This window comes from Podarcis liolepis (assembly GCF_965112155.1).
Source record: "Podarcis liolepis genome assembly, chromosome: 9".
Taxonomy (NCBI): domain Eukaryota; kingdom Metazoa; phylum Chordata; class Lepidosauria; order Squamata; family Lacertidae; genus Podarcis; species Podarcis liolepis.
Genome location: NC_139564.1, coordinates 37,363,290 through 37,390,663, shown reverse-complemented (window position 1 = coordinate 37,390,663; position 27,374 = coordinate 37,363,290). Strand labels below are relative to the sequence as shown.

At 39.3% G+C, this 27,374-nt stretch overlaps 1 protein-coding gene across 8 annotated transcripts in view; it reads left to right on the top strand.

The window, feature by feature from the left end:
- The window catches only part of SLC10A7 (solute carrier family 10 member 7), a 121,742-nt gene that overhangs the window by 69,115 nt on the left and 25,253 nt on the right, over positions 1–27,374 (top strand). For 3 of the 8 annotated variants that reach the window (XM_083520121.1, XM_083520118.1, XM_083520120.1), the window contains 3 exons: positions 9,177–9,212; positions 16,111–16,194; positions 25,545–25,710. In XM_083520121.1, the coding sequence (XP_083376247.1) occupies positions 9,177–9,212; positions 16,111–16,194; positions 25,545–25,710 (286 nt within the window). Of the gene's footprint in view, positions 1–19; positions 130–711; positions 1,150–1,176; positions 1,695–9,176; positions 9,213–16,110; positions 16,195–25,544; positions 25,711–27,374 lie in introns of those variants that run through there. The other 5 variants (XM_083520119.1, XM_083520122.1, XM_083520123.1 and 2 more) reach the window with 4 other exon arrangements.

Sequence of the window (27,374 nt, the reverse complement as noted above, 5' to 3'; positions counted from 1 at the left end):
ATGATGCTTGTCTTTTCAGAACCCTTCCAGATACTCTGCTTTTGAACACAAATGCCCAACAGGAACTTCAACTCCGTTGTTGCAACTTGGACTGCAACAACAAAGCACTCAGCACAGAAAAGCCAGGAGGTATAGCTCACTGTGGGAGTGTGGGTGGGGAGACACTATACTTCAAAGCAGGTATCCCTCATATCCTCCATTCCTTCCTGCCAAACCACCAAGAAAAGACACAGGTGAGCAGAGCACTATCATAAACTTCCACAGTGTTAAGTGTGTCATCCAGCGTGGCATAGTGGTTAGATTGTCGGACTAGGACCTGGGCATCAAGGATTAAAATATCCACTCAGCTCACTTGGATGAGTTACTCACTCTCAGCCTAACCTACCTCACAGGGGTTTTGTGTGGATAAAAATGTGGCAGGAGGAGAACTATGTATGCACCTTGAGCTCCTTGGAGTAAACATGGGGTTAAGAACTTAATTCATTCTGGAGGTCTGTTCTTAACCTGAAACTGTTCTTAACCTGAAGCACCACTTTAGCTAATGGGGCCTCCTGCTGCCGCTGCACCGCCGCCGCACGATTTCTGTTCTCATCCTGAAGCAAAGTTCTTAACCTGAGGTAATATTTCTGGGTTAGCGGAGTCTGTAACCTGAAGCGTATGTAACCCATGGTACCACTGTACTGGCTTTATGACCCTCCATTTACTCAACAGTTTGCAGCAGTATTTCCTGCATAGGGTACACAGGACGAATAAATACTGTGGAATACCAAGAAACCTAGGTAAGTTCACACCAGGCACGAATGAAAAGAATGTATAGCACCATCCACTTGATGGTGAGCACCAGAGCTGGGCAGTGGTTGGTTTTTTGTTTCGGTTACAGGACTAGAGGCAGGGGATCCAGAGTAGAGCAAACAATAACTGGAGACAAGACTTCCAGTGCAGCTTCATACATTGAATTGGTGACTATTGTCTCAGTGACTTGCATTGTGAACTCCTCTTGAGATTGGGAGGAGTACCAAAGAGAGATGAGTGCATATGGGGCACGAGGGATAGAAGAGCACGTAGTGGCAGCAGTACCCTTTCTCAACCAGTCTTCAACAGCCCTTACTGAGTACTTTAACCACTGGGTTGCAACTGCTACCCATTATTCACCACTATCCCTGTGTTTCTCCACAGGTAACCAGAATGCACAGAAGAAAAGTGTCTCCCTCCTCCCGTTGCCATGCAAACCACAAACAAAAAGGCCTACAACTGTAGCAGTGACCTGTGGGGAGCTATTTATACTTACAGTATTTTCTTATGTTTATCTTCCACATTTCTTCCTTCATTGAAGGCAAGGTGGTATCTAGACAGCCACCCAACCAAGCACTGGCAATACCCAGACTGGCTTAGCTTCAGCAAGGTCGTGGTCTCGTGTGCCATCAGACCACAACCTTGGAAATTAGGTGCTCTGCTGCTTGCTTCCATTTTGTTCTTGCATAGTTCCTGTGACTTTGCAGAGTTTTCAAAGACATACAATAGGTGATGGATATCCCATGATGAAGAAAGCTACCTGTGGTACTCCTGTGTCCATCATGCCGCTCTTGAAGGCACGAAGGTCCTGCAAAAACAAGCAAGTTGGTTAGCCCATTACTATATGATGCTGTCAGAACTTAATTCCAGAAATGATGCTGCCAATAAAAGCTATGATTCATTCACCTGTGTTGCTGTTATTACTGATACGTTGTGAATAAGAGTCTGCTTTCCTCAAACTCAGCTGTCTTCATAAGGGAACACACAATGAGAGGGGGCAGAAGGGTCTTTACAGTACCCCACTAGGGCTAAGAGACTGCATCTTGACCGTGGTTTTGCCCATTGAACACCAGCAAGGGAAGCAGGATGGTCCCTGCAGTTCATGGTGCTGTTGGCTTTTCCTCCTAGGAATTGGTTTATGATAAATCAGGCTGCATGAATTGAAGGAGGAAATGGATGACATGTTCCACTGAGGAAACCCCACCTACTGGCAAGCAACCAGATGCATGTCCATGTGTGCACATGGCTGGTTGCAGTGGAAGGGAGTGAGCAAAATGGCTGGTATCCTGGGCCTCACTGAGGCTGACAGTTGGCAGAGTGAGTATATTAGTCCTTGCACCATTCACTCCATTGGCAAGCACTCTGTCCCGTTTCAAGTGTGCATGTGTGTCTCCTCCCAACTCTTTCTCCTGGGAATCTAGCCCGGGATTGAACCTAAGATCGCCTGTGGTGTGTCTATGCTGTTTTTTAAGGCTAGAGCTCCATGTTGTTGAGTCCATCTAGTCCTGTCTACATGGCTTGTCCAGTAATCAGCATGCAGAAGAGCAAAGAGGGTATGTCCCTAGGAGACTACAAAAGCCCCAGCACAGATTATTATTCTTCCTACTCCTATAGTTGTTTGGTATAGTACTCAGTGGGATTCCTAGATTCTAGATCTGCTTCCTCTCTCTTTCCCCATCCAAACACACAGTTGTCAGTGGGGCACCCATACAATCATCTTTGCCCTTTGGGAGTCATCTCACCTGGGTGGGAAATTCACACTGAACTAGCCGTCTTTAAATAATAAATAAATGCTGTGCTGCTGCCTTCTGTGGTGTGTAGCTTTCTCTTTTATGTGCCCCCACCCCTTGAAAAAAGCTTCCATCTTAATGAAAACACAAATATGAACTTGTGTGCTATGCTTTGAATACACTGTGTGGGGGAAACTCTTTGGATTCATCCTGCATGTACGGCTCCTGATCCGAATCTTGTGCATTGTGGTATCAAAGTGGTATGTTCTGGTGGAATAACATTATCACAGCATTTCTGCTGCTGTTGTGAGTTTATTAGTGCCATTCCTACAATGGCTAGTAGGGATGCCATTAGTTTGCAGTACCAGAATGTGTGGATGGAACTTGTAGGGGTGCTATGGCAGTGCCTGCTCATACTGGTACATCGGCTTTGGTTTCTCATGCTGTTCTTGTGCACAAGTTCATGACTACTTAATGTTGGCTTTGGTGCTGGCTTAGCAGGGCCAGAGGACTGATCTGCCTGACTTACTAGCAGACATTCTGTGTGTGCACATTGTGTGTGTCTGGCAGGTGAAATTGTTCCCAAGGTGACTATTTTGTAAATGTTAGAAACACTATCCATTTCTGACTTCTAATACTATTACTGTGTTTTGCATATGATGTGTCTAGCTGTGTTAATGATCCAATCCCTCCTCTTAAGAGACCACAAAAGATGCTGTCCCAGGGGAAAGAAAACCATGAAGCTTCCGATTGGGATTGGATGCCCAGGGCATAATCCCACCATCGAAAATTAAAACTGGCAGATTACGTCCCTTCTAATAAAGTAGAGGTTGTCTCACAATTGCATTTCTGATTTTATAATCCAGTCATTAAAATACAAACATGGGACCTCTCTTTTTAAAAACCTTTTTTTATTTTTACCTTTTGTCACACTTGTCATTTTTAATTGACTTGGAATATAGAAGTTGCATGCATTTGTGAAAATATAATTAAGCTCAACTTTTCATAACCAGGTGCTTAGCCAAAAATGCAAAACAGATGAATGTTAGTTTAAGAAGAGCTGATTTAGCTAATGGCTGTCAATTCACAAAGGCTGTATTTATCACAAAAGAATATTGTAAATTATATCACATGTAAATAAACCAGATGCTTTTTCTCGCTTGATCTGGAAGTGTTTTAAAGTGTGAATTAGCAAAAAGAAAAATGGAAAGTACATGGGACAGAATTGTAAAAAAATTGGGAAATGCTGATAATCGTAAACATTGGAAGAGAAAAAGACAGAGAATGAAATAATCATTTAGTATTTAAAATCTTTTATTAAACTAATGATGCAAGGTGAAAAAGGCATACATATTTGGTAAAAGCAACTATGACTATTTTGAGGAGCAGAGTAGTACTCTTATCTGTAAAATGTGTTTAGAGTAATATTTTTTTAAAAGAAAATAAACATGTCTGGTTTTTTATTTTGTTTTTGTTCTGATGTTACTGTTTCATGGGAAATTAGTTAGTTGTCCCATAAAGGGATAAGATACTAAAATGGGAAAGGATATATATCCTTCTTGCTTAGCTTGTTCTCTCTAGTGGCAGCTGATCTTCCCTGAGTAGATAAATGGGTAATTTCCCTTCCTCTGACTGCTCAGGGAAGATTAGATGCTGCCAGAGAGAACAAAATGAACTCGCCAGCAAAGTACAGTATAGGCTAGCCGCTAGCCAATTACAAAGCTAGCCAGAGTGAGTGAGTGGCAGCAGGGGCTTTTTTCTTGCTGAAAGCACCATACAAGGTAAGGGTAAAACAAGTGTTTTGAAGGTGTCCCCAGCTCTTTCTTTGATGCCAGGGAGGGATGGAGAGGTGACACTAAAAGGCACAGAATGACTGCAGCTGGAGAGGCTGCAATTTTTAGACTACATACTTGGGAGCAATCTTGTAGTAGATCCATAAATGTCAGTGGGATAGGTCTAAAATACATGGTTTAAAGACTGGCATCTTAAGCATTAATTCTCAGTCTCTGAAGAAGTACACCCTTAGCAAAAGTCAGCCAGAGTGATTCCTTCCTTAATAATTAACTCGTGGCTTTAAAAAAAATAAATCTTCATTGTGTTCTTGCATTGCAATCTGGTTTGGCAGATAATAAGGGCATTGTGCATATTTTTGAAAACTAAACACCTTCCCTATTCAAGTTAATATTCAAAACTGAAATAAGAAGTTAGTTTTTAATCTTCTGTAGGAAGATAAAAACCTACCCCTCGGTGCCTATTTTCCTTTCAGAAAAGCATAACTGCCTTTCCCAAATATGACATGTTAGATGATCCTCACTGTAAAGAAAAGTGCATTTACAGGTTCCTGATGTGACTGCTTCTACACAGAATCATTCTTTGTATGAGCATTTTGGGTCAGGCTGTGAATTTTCCTCTTCTTCTCCTTCCCACTAAAATCATTGAAATATATTCTGTCGGTCTTTCACATCAGAGGTGTAAATGGATTTCTTGAAAGTTTTTCTTCAGAATGGTAAAAGGCAATCACTTTACAACTTTGACTCCATTACGAGCTGCAACACAAAGCTACAAAGATACCACCCTAACTTTGAGAATACTCTGCTGCTGAGTGACCTTGCCTCCACAAGGGCAGATACTGTACATACTCTCTGTGTGCAAAGAAATGCTTGGGCAGAATCTCTCTATCTCTGTATGCTGCTTGTTTGATAGCACTTGCACAAGAAGCACAGTAGAGGGAAGAGCAGTCAAGTTTAAGTTTTGAGTATGGTTCTGTTTTACTAATGGCACTTTTGTGTGCCCTGTGGTGGAAATGAGATTATCCCATTTTTTCCCTTATTTCTTAATGACACCAGCGTTGTATGGTCATAGTTCACATACTGCACAGATACTTATATTTGCTTTCGGAATTTAGGCGTTTCATTATACAGTAGTATTACAGTATTGAAATTGCAGTACTAAGGAAGAAGTTCTGAACAGCACTGGTGGTATCTGGCTACTGAGGAAACAGGCAAAGCAACATGACCTCTTAAAATATTTAGCTTTTAAAGCTTTTATAAATAGACAGTGACCATTAGGCAATGCATTTGAGTTCAGAAGAGATGCAGTTTTTAGTTACGCTGTGCAACTTTCAGCATACATTTGTTTATATTTTTAACAAAATGCAACCATCAAATGAATCTCTTGATATATAATTCTATATGTAGCAAAATATCTAGTTTGGGTCCTCCCTAATTTTTTCATGTGCTTTGTTCTATATCACCCTACATTTTCATGTACATCAAAGTTCAATAAGTTGCTGATAAAGGCTTCAGACACCTTGTAAAGACCTGCATTTTCTCCCAGGCTTTCCCTGACCCCTTTTATGTGTCTGAATCTTTCTGACTCCTGTTTGTATTTGTTTTTAGTGTCTTTTGCTTTGCTTTTTTATTGGTTTCAGGTTGTATCTGTGTTTTCATGATATTGTTTGTTTTTTATATTGCAAACCACTTAGAGATTTTTAAATATTAAGCTGTTTATAAATCCTTTAAAGTAAATAAATGCCATTTCCCCCTTAGATTCTAAATATGGGACAAGAGGCTTCTATACTGTAAGACCCTTGGGTAATCGTTTAGGCTTAGCTGAGTATCCATCACAGAGCAGAATTTGCCCCTATAAATAACTGGCCTAACCCCACCCTATGACTCCCACAACACATGCCAGAGACCTGCAGGAATTATCCAGTGTGTGCCAATATTTCAACAAAACCAGCTGCCTGGAAACTAGTAGAACTGAAACAAGTTCTTCTCAGTCCTTTTCTGACGATGACATTAAAGACATTAAGAAACTAGATAGTTAAAATCTGTTGAATTAATGTAATGAAGGGCAAAACATATGTTTCAAAAGTGGTTTCTACTGTATAGAACAATCTCTTTCCAAACACATGTGAAATATAGATGTTTTGTGCTTTCTCCACAAACGATGCAAAAGAGTGAACAGAACTGTCTGGACATGTGTCACTTTGAAAATAATTTTTCTCCTGCCTCCTCTTTCCTCCCCTCTGTTTTCTGGAAGCTCACCTGATGTTAGCTTTTTATCCCACCTTCAGACTTTCTGTCGTGAAAGTAAAAAGCATTTTAAATTTGAGCAAGCATATGGTGGCTGGGGTGAAAACCAATGTAAGGCCGGCATCTTATTAAATTGTATCTATTTCATTGTAGCTGATCTGTATACCAGTGTGTTATAATGGTTTGAGTGTCAGAATGGGGACTGGGAGACTCAGGTTGAAATCCCCACTCAGCCAGGAAGCTCATGAGGTGACACATTCTCTGAGCCTCACTGGCTTGTTGTGAGGATAAGATGGGGGAAAGAGAAACTTTTTATACCACACTAAGCTACTTAGTAGAAGAGTAGGACAAAAATGTTCTCTATGAAATAAATAAAGGTGCACAATTATTAATTGTGTTAAACATTTATATATGTTATAGTTAACAGTAACAAGTGCCCTTAGTTATCCAAGTGCCCTTTGCATTCATTGGTGAGAAAACTAGAGCAACTGAGTAGACTGTTTAATCTGTGCATTTCTCCCTATATGTCCACAAATAGAAGGTCTGCATTCCAGCAGACTCTCTGAGGAGCCCAGGTCCCTACAGGCTCTCATGTGCCTCTGGCATGAAATACAAATAAATATATGGTCCAAAATAGAAAAGGCTGTGTCCTGAACTGGTGTAAGGAATCCAGATTTTTGTTATTTTTATTTCAGTTCATAGCCTGCCCTGTCCCAAAGGTCCATAGCAGCTAACAGCATGTGCATTTTATGTAGAGCCCTTGCCTCACCCTTCTTCACAACAAACTTGTGAATGGAGGTCATGAATATTTCCTTTTACAAGTGTGGAACTTAAAACTGAAAATGACATGTCAAGGTAAATCAGGGAAATATGGCAGAGCAGCGATTTAAACCCAGATCAAAGACTGTGGACCACTTTGGGTTTTGTTTAAACACATGCACACACATATATACAGATTAGTCCTTTTGTAATGCAGAAAATTGTAATGCAGAAAATTATACCTAATAGATATATTTTTGGGGGGGAATAACCTTAGTTTTTAATGGAAGGGCTAAATAAGATCTCTGAATTAATATGCATTAAGTAGCAGGCTGTTTTATTAATTTATGATAAGTATTGAAGTATGACGGAGCGGGTGAAGTGAGAATTACCATTTGCTGCTGTGAAAATGATGCTTGTCATGTTATCTCCCAATCCTAAAGCGTTGTCTTAAGCTTTGTCTTCATGAGACTTAAAATCTTGTATTATGCCCAGTGATCAGCCTTAAACCTCTTTGCTGTCACTGAAGAAAACAAATCTTTTGCCTTTCTTTGCCTGGGGGATGTGGAGAGCTGAAGTGGTCCTATGTGACTAAATTAGATGAAAGACTTGCCTTCCCACCACGGAGACACAGAGTCTAATCAAGTGAAATGAGTTCTGAGATCTCCACTCACTTCCTAGAGGATATCAGTTTACATTACAAAATCACGCGACACCTAATTCATCACAGTTGATGCAGACTTTACTCGAGAGAGGGCCACAGCTCAGACGAGGATAGTAAACCACCTGTCCCCTCTGTGGAAGGTGTTGATTATTAAGGCAGTGGGAAGCAATGGTGGGAAGGGTCTTTTGACCTGTATTTTATGTATTTTACATAAAAGGAGAGGGAGATGTCAGACTTAAAAGTGGAAAGATTTATACTTTTAATTATAGTTAACATAGATCATTCCCACCCCTTCATCTACATATGAAACTAAACTTTTTCTTTTCTTTTTTCCAATTTTTTAAATTAAATTTTCCACAATTATAACAAAATACAAAAAGTGAAAACAAAAAAGAAAAAAAGAAAAGAAACATACCAAAGGGGAAAAAAACCAGTACAACACATTACAAGAGAAATACAACCAAAACCACACCATAAAAAAGAAGAAAAAATAATCTTAATACTTTAAAACCCAACCTTGCTTACATATTGATTGACTTCCTCTAATCCCTCCCTTCTGAATTTCCTTGTATTTGAATGTAACAGCTTTCCAATATCATTATTAAACAACAATATTCCAATTATAATCAAATTTGTTCACTTTTCTTACTATTCTAAATCCCATTTATTTAATTGAATCCTAATTTAATCCTAGGCCTTTTTGGTACTTTCAAGTAGTTTCTAAGTTTTTTATATTACAATATTTATTCAAATAGTCCTTAAATTTCCTCCAATCTTCTTGGTATTCCTCTTTTCTCTGGTCGTGGATTCTTCCCGTCAGGTCAGCTCCGAAAAGTCCATCATCTTCATCTGCCAATCTTCCACTGTTGGTAATTCTTGTGTTTTCCAATTTTTGGCTAGTAAAATTTGAGCAGCCGTTGTGGCATACAAAAACAATTTAACATCTTTCTTGGGCAATTCCAAACCTGTTATTCCAAGTGAAGCTAAACTTTTTCTGTTTGTTGGCACAGAAGTATTTTAAAGTTTTATACCAGTTCAGCATCACAAATCGTGGTTGTATGTTACGAGAAAAGTGACATTGCAGTGGCTTTGTAAATAAATGCCCAAATGTTTCTCAGGGTGATGTCTAATGTCTTCATGCTTCCATATTTGGTGTGGTGAAGAAAAACTAATCAACTTCTTGATTTCTTTCAGGGCATTGTGATAACTCCCTTGCTCCTGCTGCTTTTTGTGAGTATCTTAATACTGCTTTTCTTTCTGTCATCATCATAATCATCATCACATTGGCTGTTAAGTAGTGTCATATTGGATGTGGAAAAGGGGCCATTTTGAATGTTCCAGACTATTTTCAGTGATCAAAGTACACATGACTAGTTCTTGACAACTTTCTAAGTTGATATAAATAAAAATGTGTCATGGAAGCAGTTATCACCATGTGCTCATCTAGGTTAGCAGTTGCATTGATACCAAAACAAGGAGCAGCATTAAATGGCAAGTAACTTACTGGAAGATCTATCTTCTCCTATGTAGGCAGTATCTGCTCTAGATTTTGATTTGATTTGATTTCTTATACTCCTATGCTGCTTATCATTCAAATGAATCCCAAAGCAGTTTGCAAACAGTAAATAACAGTAACATGTTAGAATGTAATAAAACATCATAAATACAGCATGGATCGTACGTAATAATTAACAGATCATCAGTGAAATAATTACCTTCTTTATAACACTGTTAACAAAGCAACTACTAAAAAATAAACTAGACATCACAATTAAAGCAAAAGTCATATGATTATCAATACATTATTTATAATTTATAAAGCAATATTAGCAACGTTAACAAAATAGCAGGCAAAAAGAAGACTGTGAAGTTCTTACACACATACTCCACACCCCACACACATACTCTTTCACTCTGTTCTGCTCAATGAAATACACATAGAAATAATGCCTGTGATAGCAACCCCCTCCTGAAGGTTCCTCTGGCTGGAGGTTGGGCAGCAGAGGTGAAACCAACCACCCTCTGATGGCAAACAGATTTTGGGGGACGCTTAAACAATATAATGGAAATGTAAGACTTGGCAGGATTTTGTTTTTGGAAGTAATGGGATAAGTGTGATTTATATCTGTATAATTGAAAAAAGAAGGAAAACATATTTGTGATTTTCAGGTTGCCATTTTTAAGTACAAGATAGGGAATCAATGAATATGTATTTCTCAATCCTTGCCTACTCTTTTGATTGAGATAAACAATAAACTTGATTGGAGATATTAAAACACACACACACAAATAAAACACACACAGAGAGAGCTAAAACGGTGAACAAGGGGTTTTTTTTGTGTGTTTATCAGGACTATTATCTTGTATGATGACAAATTGCTAAAGCCATTGGGGCTATTAACCAAATTTTGCTCACATTTACCTGCTGCTGGCCTTCAAATCAGGAGGCATATTTGCTCAACCATCCATTGGTTTGGTTGAATTATATTCCTAGAATGAAACCAAGAGACTTTATTCTGTGTTTCTCAAATGCCGTCTTTGTTGTTTGGTGCTCTGTATGTGACTTTGAAAGAGGGATTTCAGAGGACATTTAACAATAGATTTAATTATTATTTCAACCCTACTGAAATAAGTAGCTAATTCCACATTTGGTTTGCATGGCTGTAGTTGTGTAACAAGGGAGAAAGGAAATGACACAAAGAGAAAATCAGCTATGAATTATAACTTAGAAATCTCCAGAGAGGAAATTTTAGGTATGGTCCACTATATAGAAAATGTTTTTGTTTACCTGTGTTTAACCTAGAAGGGTTTAAATATCCTAGAAAAGGTTGTAATTTAGGGTTCCATATAGTGAACTGAAGTGCTACCCTTAGAAGAACTAAGTGAAATTTCTTTATTCATTGCTTAGCTCCCTCCATATATTTTTCTGGTTCACCTGACACTGACAATGCTGGGTAATACAGCAAAATTGGAGCATAAAGTTAGATGAGACTGCCAATGCTCCCTCAGCCTTTGACTGCACCAAATCCCCAGACCAAATGCAGCAATTAAGAAAAGAAATGTGGACGTTCTCTTCTGTCAAACTTGGTCACTTGCTCTGTCTTTGAACTAATGGAGGTGTGTTTCAGAATACACTAAGGGTAAAGGTAAAGGACCCCTGACAGTTAAGTCCAGTCGCAAACGACTCTGGGGTTGCAGCTCTCATCTTGCTTTACTGGCTGAGGGAGCCGACAGTTTTTCCGGGTCATGTGGCCAGCATGACTCAGCTGCTTCTGGCGAAACCAGAGCAGCGCACGGAAATGCCGTTTACCTTCCCGCTGGAACAGTACCTATTTATCTTCCACTTTGACGTGCTTTCAAACTGCTAGGTTGGCAGGAGCTGGGACCGAACAACGGGAGCTCACCCTGTTGTGGGGATTTGAACAGCCGACCTTCTGATTGGCAAGCCCAAGGCTCAGTGGTTTATACCACAGTGCCACCCGCATCCCCCTCAGAATACATTACTTCCCTCTAAATCAAGAGAATGTTCTACTTAGTCCTGTTTGTAATTAGTGGCATATGTTGGCGGTGGGAGGCAGTATTCCCTTTGGAAAGCAAGCCCCATACCATGTCTCAAGGAAACAGTTTTGTCATTCCTGCTCACAGTTTTGCTCCTATTCTCAAACCACCTTAAGGTTGTCCGCATTGGTAAGATGCCAATCCATTGGAATAATTTTTTCAAACCTTGTTCCTAGTCCTCATATTAACACCTTTTTGCTATCTCCCCTCGTAATCACACGGTATGCCCCTAGCCCTGCCTTCTGCCCCTAACCGTGGCTTCAGTCTTGCCTCTTATATTGCATCCATCCCCTATTTCTATTTATCAAAATGAACTTCGAGATGCATGCAGACATGATTTTATGATATTTTCTGTTGTCTTGCACATAATGGTTGAAAGGTGTAAGGAAAGCATGATGAGTGAAGTTTTATGTGAAAAAGAAGTTTTTTGAGAAATTATGCAATATTTAAAATGGGAGAAATCATTAGCATGCAAATACATTGGTAGTTATTATTATCATTATAAATTGCATGTTTGTGAAGTATGAACTCATTGAAGTGGCTCGTACAAGTTGTCAAAGTTCTTGCCTTTTTTGTTAGCTCCAGATTGTTTAATTGGAGCCTTCAGAGAATGTCTAGGCAGGTGATTCCAGGCCTGAGAAGCAGATGCAAGCACTCTATCCTCCCACTGGACATTAGGTATGGTGGCCAGGAACCACCTAGATGAAACTTAGATACCCCCTGATCTCTCACTCTTGTCCACCAAACTCCATCTAAAGGCCAAATTAGGACAATTGGTTGCTTGTTGGGAAGAGTGTTTAACCTCTCCTGCCTCTGCTAATTCTCCTGCTCAAACCTCCTCAGTTCCATTTTCCTGCAACTGGGCTTCTTTGTTGTTTCAGAGCACCAGCTAGGGCTTTACAGGGAAGATTTGCAAGAATAAATTAGTGGGTAGGAATAGGATGAAACCCTTCCACCAATACTCTTCATTGGTGTTGTGAGGGTAGCAGGATATGTCTTGGTGCCATCTTAAAGACTTGAGCGCCTTCCTTCCTTGCAGGAAAAGGGGTGCTTAGACTTAGGGGGTGGTGTGCTTTTGACCATGTAAGGAAAGTGAATGTCATGAGCAGGATATTTGTTTGTGCCAGGAGCATGTGTTGATGAGGTTATGTATGAGGGTTAATGAGTAAAAGGGAGATTGGTGTTATTTAACTACATTTTACTCAGAGTAGACCTATTGAAATTAATTAACATGACTAAATTAGGCCCATTAATTGAATACCGTCATACTTCACACTGCTTTGCTTCCACATACTTGTTAATGTAAAATGAGTAATATGAAGTAACTTGTTAAAGAAATTCTGAAGTACACAAAGGGAAGAGTGAGCACTTACAATAAATTATACATTTTGCATAAATTATTAATTTTCTTAAATGAATGGTATTAAATGTAAGACAGTTTTGTATTTGAAAGAATACTGTGACCGAACTTAATATTTGATTAATTCCTTTCAAGAAAAATATTCAGGATTTATGTTACCTTAATGATGGGGTTTTTTGGGGTCTCATGTAATTGTAACCTCACTTAAGAAACAGTATCTTCCAGCCTTTTCAATTTTAAAAGTCATCTGTGTGTCTAATTAAACTTTGTTAAAGTGTTACTGAGCCTTTGTTCCCAATTATACTCAGCTATATTTATATCTGTATGAAAATTTCTGAATAAGTGGACAGCCTAAAGAAAGTGATACCATTCATTCATATGGTAGAAAGAAAACATCTCTACTGTACTTAAAAATACTTTCCACATGGGATTAACCCATTCCAGTTGCTAATAGTGGATTTTGTTGACTCTCTTCTGTAGTACCTGACCCCTAGTACTTAATGTGAGCTATTGAGAATTGAAAATCAAGCCTGCCCCCATTCAAGGGCTAAACTCAAATGGCCCCATTTATGAATGGCACATTGGGCAACATTTCAGCAGCATGCTGATAAAGTCTTGAATGTGTGCGGGCGTTTTTTAAGTGCTCACAATGCTTTGTATATCTGTCATATAGTACTTCATTTATTTGAGTTCACTATCCTGTGTAATGTTAGTAGCACAATATTTTTGTATGAAGAGAAACTTTCCACTTCTTTGGCTTATCCCTTTTTCTTAATGCATTCACTCACTTTTATTGAAATTCTTTCATTTGTATCAGTCATTTTGACACTAATAAAGCGAATAGCGGGGTTTTCCACTCTCCTGGAATGAAGGCTGAGCTAGATTTCTAAACCTGTGAGGTAAGAGGGTAGTATATGACAACAGGGAAAGAGAAAGATGAATTGTAATGTACATTTAGTCAGCGTTTCAGCACAATTTTTGTTTGCATTTTTCTGTTACGTTGTAACTTAAGGCTGATTCTGCAAGGGTGAAAATAGGATGGTGAGTTCATATTTAGACTTGATTATTTAACCATAGACTCAAAAGCACTTGACATGCTACCTTTCACAATATATGTTCAGTCAGCCAAGCTCCTCCAGTGGGCTGGGGGGGGGGGCTGAGTGCATGTTGAGTGAGCTAAATAGACACATCTGAACATTCGCAACTGTCCTGAAACCCAACTAACAGAGTTGCATTCCTCTGGACCACTTCACTTAGATGTATTTTAGGAATATGTTACTAAGAATAATGTAGAAATCTGTCTGCTGAAAGGACAGTGGGAAAATCTCCAGGGGTTTTTGTTGAACTGGAAGTTTGGATAGATTAAGTCAAATATATGAATGCTGTCCTATCACAAATGTAATAGGAAGCATTTGGAGATACTAGAGCAGCAGTATAAGGTGCTGTTAGCAGCACACATTGTTCCAGTTTTTAGTTTCCAAGCAGTCACCAAGGACAGCATCCTGTAGGTCACACTGGAGTATTCTTACTTTTGAGTTTGCAAAGACCCTAATTACTCTCCTTTGGTCTGGGGTGACAAAAAGCAATACCTCCTTCTAACTAATTTAATGTTGGGAAAATGTATTCCTGGCACTGCCCGTTACTAGGCTAATAGGCATAGTGTTGGATCCAGGGTCATTTGAAGACTACAAACAGGAGCATCCTGGGAAAACATGGATATGGTGAATCTTCTTTTATTGCAATGCATTCCTGTATATCCCAGGAACTTCCTTTTTCATGTTTTTTGCAGAACTAGCAGGTACCATTTGGTAGACATTCCTGTCTACACCTTTACTGAATTGTAGTTTTATGTTTAGTAAAGCATATTCTGCATCCCTGTAGTGAAATATCTTCACTCTCAGTTCTCTGTAGCAGACAAAAGTGCAATCAGATAATTTCCTTTATTCAAACATTTATACATGGGGCAATTGACAGCCAGTAGAAACCCATTTAAAACACTGAGTCATAAAACCAGCAAGATTATTAAAACAGCAGAGTTTAAAGGAAAGCGCCAACATTTGGAATGGTATGTGGAGACAGGTTGTGGATTCCAGATAGTAGCTTAACCACTGTATCCTTTATTAGCTTGAATTCCTAGACATGTTTCTAGTGTAGATTCTACAACCTCAATATGATTAGGAGGACGCAAGAACACAACCTGGCTTTCTTTTTAAAAAAAATGTTTACGCTCTGAGGAGCATAACCCCGAGGACTGCCTCTGAAGTGGACTTAACGAAGTGGATGAGGGATTGCAATTTGGCACAACTGATATGAAGTGTTTCATCTGACTCCACTAATGCAATTGTGGCAGTTACAGATGCAGCATCTTCCTTGGAGAATACCACAGCTGTGATATTTGTACTCTTTGCCAAAAAAGGAGAGAAATTGAACAGCTGGTCTGAGAGAGAAATAAGGGCCTGAAAGTTGATTTCCATCTGAGAACTCTAACAGGGCAAATCTATCCTTTCTTTTGGTGTTTTTGTTTTGTTTGTAAACTGGAATAGAAGTAAGGTCACAATTATTTTGCCAGCCATGGTTAAAACTAGTAACAATGTTTTAGAAAAGCCTAAAAACTGGGGTACCCAAGAAGGTTTCAGGACATTTTCATCGTATTTCATTTTCTTTATATTTTGCTGAGAAGCATGACTTTATGTTTTATCCTGTAATCTGGGGGTAGGAGACTTGCTGCCCCCTAGATGCTAGATTTATTACAACATCAGATTATGTATGTTCATTGTATGGCCTTGGATGGGAAGCCTCCTGATGTGGCTCTCCTGATGCAAACAACGTGGGAGATAGGATGGAAACCTGCGGAACTTTGTTTAACATGGGTGGCTAACTTGAGGCACTCCATATGCTGTTGGACTCCAACTCCCATGAGCCTCAGCCAGCATAGCCAGTGATTAGGGATGATGGGAACTGCGTCTGAAGGGGCACAGATTCCCCCTCACTAATATTAGTTGTGTAATCAGTATATAATACTTGCAAAATTAGAACATATACAGTGCAATCCAGTACCTGTCTACTCAGAAGTAAGCCACAGTGAGTTTACACACATAAGTACAGATTTATATAGATTTATGTTTTATATATCTGGACATTTAAACTCATTGGTAATTCATTAGCAGTTAAAATTCCATAGTAACATCATGCTTTTAATTTCTTTTACAGCTTGGATCCTCTTCCTCTGTGCCTTTCTCATCTATATTCTCACAACTGTTCATGACCGTTGTAGTTCCACTCATAATTGGACAGGTATGTTATTAATATACATATATAATGTTTCTAAAGTCTTATGGACTGTAAAAGAGAGGAGTCTGACACTTTGAAAAAGGCCTCTGGATAGTGACATTTAATAACAGAGAGATGACACTGTAATGCTCCCTGAAGCCACATTGATTTTACTTGAGAATGAGCAGCTGTCCCTCACTCCCTGTGATGAATCTTTTACATATCTATCTAAAAAAAGTGTTTGGGAGCATGAAGTAGGGGAAGAAAATGGTAATCTTGGTGTAAATGAGCTGTGGAAGTATCGTAAAGGTCTGCAAATGACTTGATTTAGAAAAAGTCTTCTTGATGAAGCTGCACAGCTAATTGTTTCAAATCAAATGTGGTTCACTGCATCTAAGCATGTGGTAAAGTAAAATAGATTATCCAAGAACTAGTTGTGCTTGCTAAAAGAAATTAAGCATTTCTGGTTATCATTTTTCATGTTTGTTTGTTTGTTTATATGTGTTATACATTCTTGTGTAAAAAACTAAGTTTGTAAGGGTATATAATGCATTTATTTATATTTTATTTGAGTATTTGTATACTGCATTTCAGGAACCTGCATGTGCATGCATATATCCATATTGGTCTCAGGGCATATGTCAAGACCCAAGCAATTTGTGTTGGCCTCCCAAGGTGAAAATTAGGATAAAAATACATACATGCTATTATTTTAAATAGTGGTGTATATATGGATTTTTGGGAGTATATTAAGATTCATGTTTTTGTACACAAAAAGTAAGATTAATATTAGGTTATACAGGCTTTCCATGCTCTCCAGTACCTTTGCCTCTAGATTGCAAGAAAAAGCAGGGAACAATACATCTGAGCCCACTGTTGAGTGGGGTACTGGGCAGCAGCAAGAGCTCCCACCCGCCATTTTGGATCCCATAAGTGTGGTGTTTTTTTTAAAAAAATGTAAACATTTATTTCTGGAGTTTGGGCTCATTGACATCCTCTTCAGGTCACAAGTCACAAGGATTTTCCAGCCTTCTCCCACCATTTCAGAATTTGAATTTATTTATTCCAGTTAAGTCCAGTTAAGTATAAGCATCTAAATTTTGCCCTGGGACCCACTTTTTGTGTACTGCTTAAATACCATGTATTTCATACATAGATTTTTTCAGGAAAAATGTTTATCCTGTCATTTTTGAACTGTACTTGTGTTACAAGACTACAAATAGGCCACTGCATGTACTTTACAGATAAGTGTATACTAAGAGCCAGTCTGGCTACTTTAATAACATGCTTGCACATTATACATATATGTATGAAGTTACCAATTATATTAGTTGCATGACATGTTGATGTTCAGGTCTTTTGACTCTAAAGTCAGAACATATTTCAGCAGTTTAATAAGCTAGAAGTTAAAAGCACACATTCAGAATGTGCGTATTATTAAGCTCCCATATAAGGATCATATAGTGAAAATGATGATCAAACACAAAGTACCCAGTTAGATTAAGGCTGCATGTTTACATCACAAAAGGCAAATTTAAGCACCCTACCCCCCCCCCTTGCCCTCACTCTGAATAGAGGTGAAAGGGAGGCATGTCCCTGTTGCCAGGCAGCAGGATGACATTCCTTTTCTTTCTGTATTGCATTGGTAGTTTCACTGTCCACTGATGTTGCATCACCTCTAGTTCTTTATGTGACCTTTAGTGAAGGAATGAAAATTGAGGTGTGCATTTGAATGTGAATCCCCATATACCTTCTGCTGTATCAAGTTAACTTTACCCAGTTGGATTGAGAAATGTAGGAAGCCTCAGTATACTGATTCTCTACACTGACTCGCAACATGTACCCCAGGATTTTAGAGAGGAGTCTCCAAGCCACATCTGAAGATTCCAGTAATTGATTCTGGATCCTTCTGCATGCAGAGGATGTGCTGCATTGCTCCTAAGCTAAGGTTCATCCCCGTGTGTTCATCTTCAACACCTGCCCTTCAATACCCAACCCTTTTACAAGCAGCTTAGTGGCCTTTCAGAAAAATATTCATGTAGAAAAGGCTTTGTTGAAGATTTGTCTTGACCTTATATTATTTCAGTGCCAGATAGATCTGGGATGCAGTGTGCATGAGCCACAGTGATGTGCTGGAGCCAAATTTTCACAGTTCTGTGGTAAAATATTTCTGCATGATATAAAGCACTTTGTTCATCTGCCTCTAAGCCACATTGCCCTATTCCCCACCCCCAATACTGGGACTCTGGACAAAGATTGTGGCCTCTTTTGTTTGTGTTGTCTCATTCTAACAGGATTGTGACAGGTACCAGAAAAATGAGTACCATGACAGTATTTCCCTTCCCTTTTCTGCTGTCCTTCTCCCTTCTCTAGAACTAAGTGCTTGTGACAGACTTTTATTTTATGTTTTATTTTAAAGAGTGATTTATGATTAAAAGTTAATGAAATAGAATTTTCACAGTGCTTTTATTATATTCTACCAGTTTGAACATTTTTCAAAGCAGCACACCAAAACCCACTGTTCTCTATGAATAAATAATAAAAGCCATGTCTGTACATTATCATTCATGCATTCTGTAGTTGCCCACTGGTGATTTGTTTGCCAGCCTGAAGTGGGCGCTTCATATTAAACTGTCCTTAACTAAAACTCAAATTAGTTATTACAATTGCACCGATTTAAAATGTAAATATATAGATATATGTAATTGAATTCTACTTCGTAAGCTCACTGGGTTGCTCTCTTGAGATATAGTGATTCTGCCAGTGAACTGTACAAGTGGATTTTGCAGGTGGAGTGGTCTAATCTGTCCCCAAAACATTGCTCAAGGAGGAAGCAAATAGTAATTATTATTTATATTTGTTAGTCGCTTTCCTCACAAAAGTGTCCAGTTAAAACAAATGCAACCAATAAAAACTATAACTAATTAAAACTATAACTAATAAAATCTATAGAGATAAGAGAACAAGGGCCAAAAGTCTGGATAAAGAGAAGAGTCTTTGCTTGGCTTTTAAAAATAGAGACAGATCATGCAAGGTATTCCTCCTTGGGAAGAACAATCCATAAGCAAGGAACTGCCACTGGAAAAGCTCATTTTCATGCCTCAGATGATGATTGCAGGGTCTGGGGATAGGTAGTCCTTGGGGGAATTAGGGTCCTGAGCTGCATAAGGCTTTAAATGTCAAACCCAACATTTTGAATTGAGCCTAGAAACTAAATGGTAGCCAATGCAATTGTGCCAGAATTGCTGCTATATGATCAGAGTGTCCTGTCCTGATCATCAATCTGCTTGCTGAATTCTGAACCAGCTGCAGTTTCTAAACTGCCTCCAAAGGCAGCCCCATGTAGAATACATTGTAGTAGTCCATCCTAGAGGTTACCAGAGGGTAGACAACAGAAGTTAGGCACAGCTGGCCACTAGCAGATGTTGATGGCACTCCATGCCACTGAGGGAACTTGAGCCTTAAGCAACTCTAATGGATCCAGAAGTATCTCAAGTTACGTATTTGCTCCTTCAGAGGGCCCATCCCAAGCTGGCCCCATCTCACCCCTCTGGTCCAGGGAACCACCTGCAAACTGTTCCTCAGTTTTGTCAGTATAAAGCTTCAGTTTATTAGCTCTCATCCAGTCAATTCCTGAGGCAAAGCAAACTTTCCAGCACATCCACTGGCACACCTGCAGATGTAAAGGAGAAGTAGAGCTGTGTGTCATCAGCATATTACAGACAATGTAGTCCAAAATGCTGGATGGCCCCACTCAGCATTTTCATGGAGATGTTAAACAGTGTGGGGGATAAAATTACACCCTGCGGAATTCCACACTGAATGCTCCATGGCACCAAACAGTATTATTCAGGCACAACCACCTGAAAATTACCATCCAAGTAGGACTGGAACCACTGTAGAGCAGTGCCACTCAACCCCAACTTAGCTGTTTCAAAAGAATACCATGGTCAAAGGTATTGAAAACCGCTGAGAGATTGAGAAGAGTTAACAGGAACACACTCACCCTGCTTCTTTCCCAGTATAGCTCACTATTCAGTTTCCATATTGAAGTCAACTGAAATGGATCCCAACTGAAATGGATCTAGAAAGCTGGTTTCATCCAAGAGAGCCTGGATCTGTTCCACAACCATTGCTCAGAGACCTTGCCCAAGAAGGGAAGATTGGCAACTGGTTATTAATTATTTAGATTGTCTGAATAAAATAAGAATTTCTTAAGGATTGGTCTTACCACAGCCTCCTTTAAGCAGGCAGAGACCACCCAATCACCATCCTGGCCAAGGCTAACCCCTCTCTTACAGGTTGTCACCCAGACTGAACCAAGCACCTTGACCATGTCCTAGGGCTGTATTAACAGAAACTCATCCAACCCCTAGGACTGGACAGACACTTCTTGAGATGTATCTGCTTTAACAGTGGAGTCAAGGTCTTGGCAAATGCAAGCAATTTTATATCCATCTTGCTCACCCACTCAGGTCTTGGTGATACAGACCAGGTCAGCCTTCTTACCCACAATCAAATCATGGTTAGGAAAAATCTTATTCAAATTCAATCTGGCATTCAACAGTAATAGCTGCAAACCTGAAGGTTGGCTGATAGGACAACCACCATTCTTCAAGCTGGAGAGGGGCCTGGCACACTGATTGTCCTTTCTGTGTCACCTGGCCTGTGCCTCCTCTCACTCTATATCTACCCTTGCTCAGAATCACTGTAATTGCCCTTTCCCCAGCTCGTCCCAGGCATATCTTTTCCTCACTCCCCAAAACTGAGTGCCATAAAACACCTCTGAGCAAGTTACAATTAGACAACAACCACCCAAAAGATAAAGTAGCTAGAAAGCATCAGCTACAAATTCCCCTTTTTAAGAGCAGTTTTCCATGGGAAACTGAAAAAGGAAAACCAGTGATAATTTACTCAAGCAAGAACTAGGTTGGTTTTATGAACAGGCTTTCAGGCTGCAGTCCTGTGCACACTGAACTTGGTGGAACTTCCTTCTGACTTGTGCATAGGCTTGCCCTTTCAATATAGTTTGGCATTTAAAGTAAATAAAGCTACAGCATTTCTTAAGAAACATTTTAAACTAGAATGTAACTTTAATCCATATAGAAATGGCCCTGTTTACAGCTAAACTTCAGCTGAATTTCAGGAAGAAGCAGCAATCTTCTGGGAGGCCAACACTGTTGAAAAGCTGTTCAGAAAAATTGAGATGACAGATTAACAGCATTCATGCCATAGTTCACTCTTATCTGACACTTGACTTTAACTACAGACAGATGAATTCTTGATAGGAAGGTAAACAAAGGAAAATATAATATACAGCACCCTAAAAATGTCATGAAAGGTTTGTTTTATGGTATTGAATTGCAGTGTTTTAAACATTTAAAAATAGAAGCTTGAAAATGCCCTTCAGATTGTTTAGGGAATTTTAATAAAATCCAAGAGCTTGTGTAACACTCATCTAAAACTAAATAGAACACAATATTGTGATTTGCATCCTGCTCATTGAACAAGATGTTATTCATAAACACACACATTAATGTATATGATGTTTAGAGACTGAGATTTAAAGAAGCAATACGCTAAAGAAAAAATAACAAAATCAAAGCAGAGAACATTTGAAGAGGCATATTCTGACACCCGTCTTTTTGGAAAGTACATTGCTACATCAGAATATTAATAGTCAATAAAGGAAATTATATTTAAAACCTTGCATTGTTTTGTGATCTTTTTCACATTTCTTCAAAGAAGAGAGCACTTGAGTCATAAGTGTTTCTTTGGGATGCTCAAAGAAAAGGGATTTTGTAGATCAAAGTGGCTGGGAAGTAGCAGTCAGCAAAGGCAGCAGTTCAAAAGTAGAATCTGTTCAGAGCACAGATCCAACAAGCTCAGAACCGTTATAGGGTATTCTATCCTATCCAGGCACTAATTGCCAATGAACTCACATCTGATTTTTATTAAGCTCCTATTTGCCCCTTTAAAAAATAAATAAAGGAGATTTGGAGGACCTCCCATGTAATTAACTTAGAACAAATTGACATTAGCATTTTCTTCCTATAGTGTCATTATTAGAATCACCACTGCAGTTGTACCAAGTGTTGTAAGTTCAATGGAAGATATATAGCATTTGCAGGCAACCCTGAATGCAGTGCATACAGTTCTAGATTCAGAAGTTCTTGAGGCCCGACTATGTGTTGCATGGAAGTAAGTGTAATTGAACCGTGATAACCCTTTTATTTTAGGAAATGCTTTTTCAGTAGCAATTTCAGGTAGGGAACTGACATGAGAGGAAAGGACTAAGCACGCCACACACCCAGTTCTCTGCTTCAGATTACCACTTCCTGAAGTGCTTTTTCCTTAAATAAAAGGGCTGCCGTGGTTCAATTACGTGCGTTTGCATCATGTAATGTGTAGTTATATCCTCAGATAGAAACAGGTGGATAGACCAGCTTTTTCAAGTGTGATGTTGGAAAGGTGGCATATGAAAAATGTAACTAAATCCATAATAGATAACTGCAGCAATCTTGACACTCTCTTGCTCAGTGGCCTCAGATGCCTTTGTACGACGGACCATACACTCACCTTTACTTGCTGCAATAGAGTATGACATGGGCATAACTTTTCTTTCTTGGAGCGGCTCATACTATTTGTTTTCTTGTTTGGGCCAAATCATGTTTGAGATCCTTTGTTGTAAGAACCACTGTACTGTATGGCTAAGCTGGAAAGTCGCCAATTCAATCTCACCTCAACTATACACAAAGTCCTCTGCCGATATCATCCTCAGAGAGATAATAATACGGACCTAACATACAAGATGGTTGTAAGAATTACTGAGAAGAGTGTGCATGGAGCTCTTTGAATATGCAGAAAGTGTTTTCTTGTTTAGTCGTTTAGTCGTGTCCGACTCTTCGTGACCCCATGGACCAGAGCATACCAGGCACTTCTGTCTTCCACTGCCTCCCGCAGTTTGGTCAAACTCATGTTCGTAAAACTGTTATATAAATGCTAATAATTAATTTCATTATAGTAGCTGTGAAACTAATAGGCTACCCAATGCCTATTGTTAAGATCTCTACCCAGCACTTGCTTTTCATTTCTCCCTTTGTCAGTTGTACCCACTAGCAAATCATTAATTTACATCGTGATTTTTTCCCCCTAGCACGCCACTCTGGATATACATCAGTATTTCTACCCATACACATATATGCGGGAGACTGTGGTGTCCTTGCTGCCACTTACCAAGTTCATTGCAGTGCTTAGATTCAGACAGGTGCCTTTCATAACTTGGTCCTGTTGGCGCTCTGCTACATTGGTTTTCTCTCTCATTTCAAAGCCCCTTCTCTGGACATGACACTTTACCAGCCCTGATTTGCAGAAAAGAAGCAGCAAGCAGTCTTTAAAGTCATGTGACCAACGTGACTGAGTTATTCCACCCTTAGTTTTGTGAATGAGCTTTAAATCTAGGTTTCCTATTTCCAATCCCAGGGATTACTCCACTGAGCCTGCCTGTTAGTGTGTCTCTAGTACCATACAGAAAGTGTAATATAGAGAACTGTTGTCTTGTTGGTTCCAGAGTATGAGAGGTTCAAAGTAGATTAGTGATCGGCCTTGAATAACCTGCCTTTATTTGAAGAGCAAATATTGGCTCAGTAAATGTGTTATGGCACCTGTTTGTGTGCAGAAGCACATTGCTATTAATTTGCGCTGATTTGGAGTCTGTAGTATCACTCTTGCAAAGCTCCAGGCTTTTCACAGCTGCCTTTAATTAAACTACTGCTTCCAGTCTACACACAGAGACATGTACACACACATTCATTTATTCAAAGACCTTATGTATTCTACCTTTCAGGGGAAAGCCCTCCCAATGAAGCTTATGAAAGATTTTGATTTCTAAAAGTTTACTTAAAAGCATATCTAAGCCATTTAATATTTTGAAAATCTCTCAAGTGGTGTACAGAAGCAGCATCAATGAAAACCAAAATTTAACTTAAAGCCTATAAAAATATAATGGCAAATCCAACAGACTAGCTGGGGCTGATGGGAGTTGTAGTCCAAAAAAGTCCATATCTGGAGGGTACCAGGTTGACAACAGCTGGATTAATGGGTAGCATGAACTTTCTGTGTTACTTCAGAAACACTGCAGTAATAAAATCTGTTGGGGCATTTCTTGAGAAGTCTTGTTATATAGTGACTGAAAAATTAATGCAAGTCATGGCTTAAATAATTTCCTGCAAGTCTAATGTAAGCTGCAAACTTTGATTGATGTCACATAGCACTTTCATGTAGATTAAAGAGAAAGGGGAGAAAAGATGAAACCCTGTAGGACAGGTATGGTTGAACCTGAGATTCTCCAGGTGTTGCCCAATCAGCTCCTATCAGCCCCAGCCAGTATGGCCAACGATCAAAGATGGTGGAAGTTATATTCCAACAACATCTGGAGGGCTACAGGCTAGTCACCCTAATGTAATTCCCAGGGGGAATTAGTCTTCCAGCACCACCTTCTGGAATTATGTCACAACTTCAAGGAAGTCTAGAAAGAGGACTTTGGTCAATAGTAGCAAAAAGTAGTTATGACTCCTGTGGTTCTAGAACTGTGCTGCCATTAGTTACTGTACTTCCAAACAATAAAGGGAGAGGAAAACTGATGAAACAATTTCATTTTCAAATTCCTGTATGTGAAAAAGTTGCACTAAACATTGTAGGCTTGCTCATCTTCTTCCGTTAATTCTGCTATTCCAAAAGCATGCAACTGGCATTTGTCTTTCGATTTACAAAAACTCCATATCTTCAAACTCTGAATTATTTAAGCTCCCACAACACATGCACTTTTGCTTTTCAAGCATGAGTTATAATTTAATTAAAAACTTCTGGTGCATCGCTAGCTATTTAAATATTTAAATGTTCCATGGATCACTTTCGATTATCTGCTCACATGAAATTCCTGAAGATGTCAGATTTTTAAGATTCCCAAAGTTACACTTGGAATTGTCTGTTGATGCAAAGGGGACTGTGATAATTACATACATCCATTAGTATCAGCAGAGGAGATAAACTTTGGGGAGGCTTAATGGGCATGTCTCAGTGACAGCTAGCAAAGAACATTTGGCATGATTAAGGATAGACTTGAATGTACTTGAAAATATACTCTCATTATGGACGCCCAGTGGAAGTTGCACTACAAATGTTAAATTCCCCAGAAGAAGAGTTATGTGGCAGGGAAGCTTTGAAATCCACCGTGGCCGTCATCCAAATTATTCTCTTCTCTTTATGTCTTTCCGCTGTCAGATTCATTTTGTGATGCCCAACTTGGCTCCCTGTGTGCGTTGAAAAGAGGCAACCTGTTGATTTTTCCTCTCTCTCCTCCTGCAATGTTTCAGATTGTCCGAAGATACATCAAGGAGTGGCTTGAGAGAAAGAAGCCTCCGTTTGGTGCTATTAGCAGCTGTGTGCTCCTGATGATCATCTATACAACGTTCTGTGATACTTTTTCCAATCCAAACATTGACCTTGATAAGTTTAGCCTGATTATAATCGTTTTCATAAGTAAGTACCACCAGTTCATTTATAATCCCTTTTAAGAGCTGGGTAATGTTTCAAAGGAGCTGTGTATTGCTGCCCAAGGAATCAAGAGCCCATAGTGTACTCCCACATCCATTCTGAGTTTCTTTGTATTGTGACCACATTCTAATATGTGATGAATTGGGGCTATTGAGCACTGCCATGGTCTTTGGATGCATTTTAGAAACGTGGAAGAAGTAGCACTCACTATAATTTTCTGTCATAGAAATGGTGCGCCTTAATATGTGGTTAACGCCACAGTAGCATAGATTCAATTAAGACATTTGTTCCTATTTAGAAATGATGCGCTCCTTGAAGAACAAGCATACTTGTGGGCAGGTGCGTACGAGGGGGGGCAGGGGGCGGCGCACCCTGGGTGCCACCCTGGGAGGGGTGACAAGATGGCCCTCTGTCTCCCCCCCCCCAGCTGTAGCGCAGCCTTTGTACTTGCAGTGACACATGCAAAAAAGTGGCAACTTTTAAGCACACAGTTGCACTATTTTACAAAATGAAGGTTGATGGTATGACCTAGCAGCAAGAGATGGCCTGATACAGGGACCTGCTCATAGTCTCAGCAGTGGCAGCTTTCGTGCCACCAGTTACCCACCCTCTCTCCATGCACACAATATTTTGAGCAAGGGTGCTTAGCTAAGCTGTGCTGCCGTGGTGCTCAGAAAGTAGTGTTGCTAGCATCTGCACTGTTGGATAGCATCCTTGGTTTGTTCTGCTATCAATTTCAGTACAGATGGGCTGCCAGAACAAAGCCCCTCATTGTGAGAAGAATCCAAACACACAAACGGAAGCATATTTTTCCTCTGTGTATGCAGAGGCCTGTGTGGAAGGATTCTCTTGTGGCCCCTGCAGTTCCTGACGTGGCAAAGTGTCAAGTTCTAAATTCTATTGTGCTTCAGTTAGTCTTCCATCTCTAAGCAGTAAATAGCAGAGCCGACTATGATATGGTCTTCTGGATATAAAATCTTAAAAGGGCACCCACTCTCCATGGGCATTATAGAGCTTACAATATTATGGTTTTCTCCATGGTTAACAGCAAGAGTATCAGTTTTTTCATGGTGAATTTTTGTTGGATGGTTCTAGTTGAATAGCAGCATGTTAAAATATTTGTTGTTGGTAAAATATTGTTGTGTCATAAAGCACAAAAAATATATTTCTTGCACAATCAGTATGTTTTGTCCTGTCTATATAATCCGTATGTTTTGGTCAGGAATAAAAAATGTCAGATAAATTGGATCAAAAAGGACCGTGTAAGCATTTTATTAATTGCCTGAGGAGAGGGGGGTGCTATTCAAGTAAATTTTACTTAGAATAGACCTACTGAAATTAATGGACCTAACTTAGTCATGTTCATTACTTTCAATGGGTCTACTCTGAGTAAACCTCAGGTAAATACTATTTGTTGTCTTTTGTGTTCTTCCATATATTTGATGATAAATAACATGCCTTGGGATTACCTTTTTAAAGATTAAAATTAGCTCAGAAAATAAAAGTATTCCTCTGAGGACTGTCTGCAACTTAGTTGGGTAAAAAAAAGTTCCTGTTTTACTAGAGATCAGAATGTGGGGAAACAATTCAGAAATTAATGCATACCAAAAGTGGAAGATGGTGGTGAGGAAGGGCAAGCAGCCATGTGA